The sequence below is a fragment of the Ochotona curzoniae genome, unplaced genomic scaffold (assembly GCF_017591425.1).
Source record: "Ochotona curzoniae isolate NIBS_2020 unplaced genomic scaffold, NIBS_Ocur_1.0 scaffold_4505, whole genome shotgun sequence".
NCBI lineage: Eukaryota > Metazoa > Chordata > Mammalia > Lagomorpha > Ochotonidae > Ochotona > Ochotona curzoniae.
This window is the reverse complement of record NW_024467118.1, coordinates 25,490,991-25,499,066: the sequence shown is the minus strand read 5'-3', so window position 1 is coordinate 25,499,066 and position 8,076 is coordinate 25,490,991. Positions and strand designations below refer to the sequence as shown.

The following is an 8,076-nucleotide window of genomic DNA, read 5'->3' as shown; positions in this document are numbered from 1 at the left end:
CGCACACAAGAGGCTTCCACTGTGGGGGAGACCCAGGAAACCGAGGGGCCCAAGACCCCAACCCCAGGAGAGGAAAATGGGGCGCATCCCCAAGACTAAAAGGAAAGCTCTGTGAGGCAAACTCACTTCTGAGAAGAGAAATAAGGCTCCCACATTAAGGGGCATCCAGGACGCCAGCCGCCAGGAGGAACGAAGGCTGAAAATCAACTCTTAGGAGCTGGCCCAAAAAGGGGAGATCCGAAATAAGGTACAGGCTTTCTGCTCCGCGGTGACTGGTAGGAGCCAGGACAGTATCGGTATTTGACGGTCTTCACACCCAAGTGCACACACACCTACAAGTGCACAAATACACAGAACGGCAGAGTTGAAAGGAAGCCCCGTCCCACAGAGAGGGAGGGCATGCCTTCCAGTCAGTTCCATGGTCAATTTGCAGGCAGAAGTGAGATTCGAACCACAATGACCAGGATGCATCAGTGCAATCCGGCCATACATACTCCTCGGGGCCTGACTTTGGCCCATGCCCTTCAACCTTCCAGGGCCTCTGCTTTTCTCATCTGTGTTATGGGGGCTGGGGGAGGGATCACGGTCTCACGCACTTTCGCGGGATTTCCAAGAGGAAGTTCCAGGAAAACAACGCGAAAGTCCGACGCCGCGGACGCAGCTCGAATGGGCGTGAGCTGCGCGGGCCCCAGCAGGACGCCAAGCAACCGGACCCCAACTCCCCCTCAAGGCCGCGCCAACAGCACGCCGCGACCTCCCGGGGCCGACTCGTTCCGAACGTTCTCTTCCGCGGGGCGGAGCGGAGGAGTCACTCCCGGCCGGCAGAACTCCGCGTTCCAAAACGCGCCCGGGCGACCCCGCCCCGACCACTCCGTCCCACCCCCTCAGTGCAGCCGGAGAGTTTAGGGTCACGCAGGGGGCGCCAGGAGCTCGTTTCCGCAGCTGGATCTCGCCGGCGGCAGAGGCGGCAGCAGCAGGAGCAGAAGCCTCAAGTCCATTGCGGGGGGCTTCCAGAGACTCGCCCGAGCCGGGACCCCGGTACCCATCTTTTTTTTTTTCTTTCCACCTGTTACAGGGGCGCCCTCGGAGGGTCCCCGCTCCCTTCCTCTTTCTTCCCTCCTTCCCGCCCTCCTCAACCCCTTCTACCCTTCTTGGTCCGAGGCTCGGGGCCGGCGGGCGGCAGCGGCGGCAGCAGCAGCGGCGGCGGCGGCTGCAGCGCCAGGCCCCGCCTCCGCCCCCATTATCATTAGCAGATATTACCCTAAACACTTGCTCTTTACCTCCTTTCTCCCTCCAGGCATTGGCGAGGCGGCCTGTCAATCAGCGCTCGGGCGGCAGCCCCCCGCGCGGGGGCTCGGCGATGCCAGCCTCGGCGACAGGCGGCGGTGGCGGCGACCACGGCAGAGCCACACGCCCGCCCACACGCGCGCACAGGGGCAGAGCCGGCGGGCGGCAGGCGGTGGCACCCACGGAGCCGGGCGCCGGGCGGGGAGGGGACGGGCAAAGCGGGAGCGGCCCCGGGGCGCAGCATGGAGGAGGAGATGCAGGCAGCGGAGGAGGGGCCCAGCGTCCCCAAAATCTACAAGCAACGCGGCCCCTACAGCGTCCTCAAGACGTTCCCGAGCAAGAGACCGGCTCTGGCCAAGCGCTACGAGAGACCCACCCTGGTGGAGCTGCCGCACGTGCGGGCGCCCCCGCCGCCCTTCGCGCCCCTCGCCGCGGGCTCCATCAGCAGCAGCGAGCCGCCCCAGCCGCCGCCGCCGCCGTTCCCGGCCCAGAGCCCCTACCCCCCCGGGCCCGGCCGGGCCGCCGCCGCCGCCTCGTCGTCGTCGCCGTCCTGCACGCCCGCCGCGCCCCAGGGCCACCTGAGGACTCCGGCGCCGCCGCCCCCGGCCCCCGCCGCCTCCTCGTCGTCTTCCTTCGCCGCCGTCGTCAGGTACGGCTCCGGCTCGGCAGCCGCCGCGGGCAGCAGCCACGCGGGTAGCGACGGCGCCAGCCTGGAGCTCAGCGCAGGTGAGCGTCGGGGCGCAACTTTGCTTCCCGCCTCGGCTCCGGGGTGGGCGGTGGGGACAGGGCACTCCCCCTCTCCACTCCCCGGGGGCGGGAGGCGCGAACCGGGGTCTCTGGGGGAGCGGTGCGCCCGACGGCGGCGGAGGAGCAGCCCCGGGAGCGCATCCCGGAGACCTCGCGGTGCGTCCTCCGGCGCGGACGCAACTTCTGGAGGCTTCCTTCCCCGCCGCGCCACCGCGTCCCGGGCTTCCGACGGCGCGCGCGCGCTTAACAGGTGGCTTCCCCGCTCGGATCCCGCACCCAGAAGCGTGGCGGCGGCGGCGACCGTGGTCGCTCGGAGGGGTGGGCGTGTGGGGGACGGGTGCACGCGCGGGGGCGACTGGTGCAGCCCCTCGGGCTCCGAGGAGGGGGTGCGCCGTCGCTGCGCTGGAGGCCCCGCGCCTTCCCAGGACCCGCCGCTGCTTCACTTTTTTCCGCCTCCTCTCCTTTTCCCTGCCAGGCTTGGGTTTTGCCCCGGTTCCCCCCCTTCTCCCCTCTGAAGCACGTTCACGCTTTGGCTGTCGCCCTGGTGGCCGCTTTTCGGTCTCCTGTGCGCACGGGGTCTCTGTATCTGCTGGTCATTCCTCACCCACCCGCTAGTCCCGGCCACGTCTGTCGGACACCTGTCTCTTGCTTCCCAGCCCTGGGTACTCCCTTCCCGCCACCCACGTTGTCACCCCAACCCTGCAGAAAATAATGGACAGTCATTCCCACATTCCCAGGAGCTAGCAAACGGCCCCCTCGGGGAGGGCCAGCGCCCTACCCGGCGGCCTGAAGGGCTGGAGAGCCTGGGGCCATCGCCCTGACCTCCTGGGGCCATCGCCCTGACCTCCTGGGGCTGTTTCTCTTGTCCTTTCTGGTCCTTCAGACCTCCCCTTTCCCACTACACATTGTGTGGGACTAGCGAACCTGTTTGGTTTGGGGTTTGTTTTTGGTTTTTTTCTACTGAAAATGGAAGCGTGCTGTCTGTAAATGAGTTAAAGGTGCCCACACTAGCTGTTCTGTTTGTCAATATTATGACATGTGAAGGATGGGTTTAGAAGAAGAAAAGCAGACCCCAGGTTCTGGGGCGCACTTGCTCTGGAGCCGTGGCTGGGTTTCTGTGGGCTCCTTCGCGGGCTGCTTCCTCGTCGGTGCGCTGTGTGTGTGTGTTGTGTGGCTCCTGGCCCCAGAACCGTTGTGTTTCCATTCCTTTTCGGGTTGCTTGCCCTTGCGTTCGGTCTTTCTGCTTTTTCTCTTTTGCTGCTTCCTGGCAATGCCCCCTTTTATTTCCCCAGGCCCATATTTTCTTTCTTGTGGCATAGTTTTCTCCCACTTACGTTATTTTCCTAATTTCTGTGTTTGCTCACGCCTTTGGAAACTCGGGTTCACCTTGTTCTTTGGGGTTCGCTCCCCTGTGTCTGCCCTGTTTAGTCCGTGTTCTTCAGTTTTCTTCCTTTCCTCGCTGCATACACTGTGGGTCTGCCTCTTGTTTCCATTCACAACCATGACCTTCACCTTACTTTTGCCCACTGTTTCTTGCACCTGTTCCCAGCTCTGCTTTCTGGGGCAGTTTCTCCATGTGGAGCGTGGCAGGGTTATTTTAACCATGGCGATTTGTTTGTTCAAAATACCATCTTCTGGTGATTGTCTTACATTAGCTGTTTTGGGCCTCCAGATACCATAATGTCACAACATCTAAGTGGCATTCGATGCTCTCCAAACTTTGCGCCCTTTTCTTTGTGAGGTTTTTGTGTCGTGTTTTTTTAAAGAGGCTCCATTCAAAGAGTGGGATAAGCTTAGTCACGTGGGGTGGGGTGGGGGCGCTGGGTGCCAGGTACTTTTTGGAAAGATGGGAATTAAATGTCAGGTTTCCCCCACACGCTGAGAAAATTGGTCTGGGGGTTGGGAAGGAAGCCGTGGGCCTGGAGAGGAATCCTCAGAATGTGCATGGTGGGTGGACAAAGTCATCTCTTGACCAGCACAGTGATGTGAGTGACCATCAGAGGGAGAGCCACCTCAAGAGCTGATTGGTTCTTTGAGGAGCCAGTGGTTCCACTTTGAGCCAATGAGGATGTGGCACGCCATGGCCATTGAAGCCTGCTGAGTGGGGGTGTTTGCCACCCCTCCAGAAGTGTAATTGCACTGTCTCCGGCCAAGCTAACTCAGCGCATGGGGTGTGATGAAATGAGTCAAGATGGAAGAGGCGTAACTGAGTGTCCAGTCAGTACAGGGAAGAGACGAGATGGTTAGAGGCATGCTTGCCTTGAGCAGCCGTAAGCCACTGGGAAGAGAATTATGTGATTAAAAATAGATTTTTTTCAACATTCTTGTAAAACCTCATGAAGAGTATAATTTTCCTTAAAAGGGGTAAGATGCTGCAGTTTTGAAAGCATATTTTTCCTCTGTGGGAGGCTTAGAGTTAAAACCCACGTAGATCTTGATATGCAACCTAAATTTGGCATCAGGAAATGGAAAATTGCATCTTTAAGCAGAGTACAATCAAAAATGAATTACAATAAATCCTATATAATTGCATAGGTCATTCTCTTTAATGAGATTTTATTAACCTGACTGTCAAGCTTTTGAGTCAGGCAGATATTTTATCTTCTTCAACTGATAAAAGTGTCAGCTATAAACCACCATATAAATATTCATAAATCTACACATCTGTGGCAGCCTATCAGCATCATTCTTTTGGACATTAAAAGCATTCTAATTACTTTCTGTCTAGCAGAGCTGAAATGCTGCCTGTTATAGTATGTGCTTGGCAGGCATGATTGCTTTTGTTTGCCATCACAAATAGCAGCATTCTATTTTATATACCGATGGTCCAGAAAATATTCAGGGATTGACTGCACAGGATGAATATTAGGAAGCACCATCTGGTTTTGATAGCACCGGGTATATTAACTCATCTGTTAATTTTTGACACATCATTGATTTATTTATTTAGAAAAATTGCATCCTGTTTTGCTGTGTTGATGTTTGCCATTATGAAAAAAAATTGGATTTTTTTTTTTTGAGACATGATTCATTGATTTAAGACAGGTTGCTGCTTCCAAAGATACTTCATTTGCTGACTTACATTCTGGAGGCCGTGGAGTCCTCCCTTAATAAGAAGTTGCACGGTGGCTCTAAGAAAATCACCTATTTTGAAGTCGTTGAAAATCCTTTTGGTATATATAATATGTGGGTATTTGATACTGGGTCACGAAAGTAAAATCTGTGCTTCTACGTCTTTAATATTAATGTATTTCACCCTTCGCTGGGCTAAAATCAAAAGGTTACCACTCATCTTGACTACTGTGATCTCCCTCGTAGAAATAGGATTCTCCAGGGGCCGTGCGGTGATGGGCGAATTCCATTCAAGGCTTTACAAAGAAGGAGACTCAAGTAGGGAGACTGTTTGATTGCCTGCTTCCCATCCTGCCTCTTATTCGCTTATCAGATTTTGGATGGATTAAACCACTTCAGATTGGAGGAAATGCAAGAAATACATTTTTTTTTAGAGGAAAAAGAACTGATAGGTACAGATTTTAGAACCAGACTAGATACAGCTTGCAGCCTGATTCTGTCTTCCAGTAGACTGCATAGTAAGAGCAAATCAGAGGTGATCGTTTTAGAGCTCTTTACGATTGATTGACGTGTGATGGTGTTTAATTTGGGGAAGTTAAAGTAGGCAACTTCAGATCCCCTTTGTCAACTGTTGACTTTGTACTTTTCCTCCCATCTCTTGAATGGAGCATTCTATGACTAAGAAAACACAGTTGAAAAAATCAAAATACATGTTCACACTTGGCTCAGTTAAGAATCACGGAGCAATAGCTGTTCAGTTGTATTTGTATGAAAACAGAATTTTTCTGTTTCTTAGTGATCATGGACTACTCATAGTACTTGCGTTTCTAATTATATCCTGTCTGGAAAGGTGAAATGTGGCTGGCTGGAGCGTGTATTAAGTGAACAGATCTGTTACCCACCAGTGTAGTAGCAGTATTCATCACACTCACCCATATATCTGTGTTAAATGGCTGTTCAGATATTTCAAGGTATAGGAAACAGGAAAAATTCAGCTTTAAGGATTGCAATTGCTATTTTCTTATATATCAATTCTGAGAACCAATTCAGAGTGAAGCATTTTAAAAACTGCTGGCAAGAACTATTTTATGGTTGTAGCTATTCTCTGATATTCTGAGTACACTTTAATAGATTATCTTCATAATGTAGCATATTACATAATGATTTTTTCTCAGCAGGTTATGAGTTTATCCTTCAATTAAGAAAACAAATCACACTTGTCCCTAAGTCAGGTTTTTTTTTCCCTTAAAATCTATGCCATAATGTGATTCATCAATATGATTAAAACTACTGCCATGTTTTGTAGGGTATTGAATAAATATATTGGAGCAGTTTTTTCTAGACAATTCTATTTTAGCCTTTCCTCTCCCATTTTGTCCCTTTCATCAAGGTTATGTTTAAAGTGTATAGGCTGTAAATCAATTGGAACCATGCTGATTAAAATGCAAACAGTAAATACAACTTCAGGTCTAGAATAGGATTATAGGATTAAAATGAATGAAAACGGCTGTTGTGCTAGAATTGAAAATTCTCAATCAATATCTGCCTTTGATTTTACTAATAAAAGAACAACAAAAAAGGGGGGAGGGGAAGAGAGCAACACTTTAAATCTGGTTTATGTGGTTCAGAAACCTGGTTTCTGTTGACTTGTCATTGTAAAGAAGCGGCACCCAAATATTTATGAGATGTGGTATGAAAGTATACATACAGGCCCACAATACCATTTCTCCATGCTACCAAACTAAAACACCCTGACAATTACATGTTCACAGCGCCCAGGTTTGACTTTGGAATTTACAACCAATTGGCAGCCTGCTCTGCCCACTCCCAGCTGAACTTCCCAAGAATGTGGATAAGTGTCCACAGAGTCTCAAGCTGGAGCACCATGGTCTGTCTGGAGCAGGTGGCTCGGGAGAGGCCAGCACGGATACTGGGAGCAGTTCTAGTAGAGAATTCTTGGATCACGGCCACCTCGGCTCGGGCGGGGGTCCTCCTGTCTGGTCCAAGGTGGCACTGCCCCTGAGTGTGAGCAAGTGCTGTCCAGAGTGGAAGAGAACCTTGTGGACTCTCAGCCTTGTGAACTGATTTTACTGCCCTCCGCCCAACCAGGAAAATCTGGAAATGCTGTGTGTACAGAGTCTGTTTACACGCATCCTGCCGTGTGTTCAGGAAACATTTCTTAAGGGTCTGGTAGCCCAGCACAGACTGGGATCTTCTGAATGGAGCAGGTCTGATCTGTGCTCTGTCTGGGGATTGTTCGCAGAGATCCTGGAATGATAGCATCTTATACACAGAGTGTTTTAAAAGTTCATGGAGGACCTGGCACAATGGCTCAGTGGCTAATCCTCCCCCTTCAAGCTTTGCTGGGATTCCATAGGGATGCCAGTTCTAAACCTGGCTGCTCCACTCTCATCCAGGTCCCTGCCTGTGGCCTGGGAAAGCAGTCAAGGACACTCCAGTGCTTTGGGATCCTGTACCCGTGTGGGAAACCCAGAAGAGGTTCCAGGCTCCTGGCTTCAGATTGGTTCAGCTCCAGCTGTTGCAGCTGCTTGGGGAGTCAATCAATGGACAGAATGGACAGAAGATCTTCCTCTCTGTCTCTCCTCCTCTCTGTATATCTGATTTTTCAATAAAAATAAAATCTTGAAAAAAAGGAAGGGGTGGGAGCATACACTGGGATGTCCATGTGTTGTGTGGACATGTCTTTTAAAGGAAAATAAACATTTGAGAGACAAGGGGAAACTCGTTGTTTCAGTTTCCAAAAGCTCTGGAGGCGGGAGTTCACGCTGGAACCCCTCTGTGGGTGGCAGGGACCCAGCGACTAGAGCCGTCTTGCTGTTTCCCAGGGTGTCTATAACAGGAAGCTGACATTCGAACAGGACTGAAACCGGGACCCGGGTACCTCATGAGTTCTGAGTGGCTAGACCGGATTTTATGGGTAGTGCCATGCTGATTTTCTAGAGGATATCT

At 52.1% G+C, this 8,076-nt stretch overlaps 1 protein-coding gene across 1 annotated transcript in view; it reads left to right on the top strand.

Moving 5' to 3' along the window:
• Positions 1–1,511: 1,511 nt before the first annotated feature.
• BEND4 (BEN domain containing 4) overlaps positions 1,512–8,076 on the top strand; it is a 29,384-nt gene continuing 22,819 nt past the window's right edge. The window contains exon 1 of the mRNA XM_040965907.1: positions 1,512–2,013. Within this exon, the coding sequence (XP_040821841.1) occupies positions 1,530–2,013 (484 nt within the window). The 5' untranslated portion in view covers positions 1,512–1,529. The remainder of the gene's footprint in view (positions 2,014–8,076) is intronic.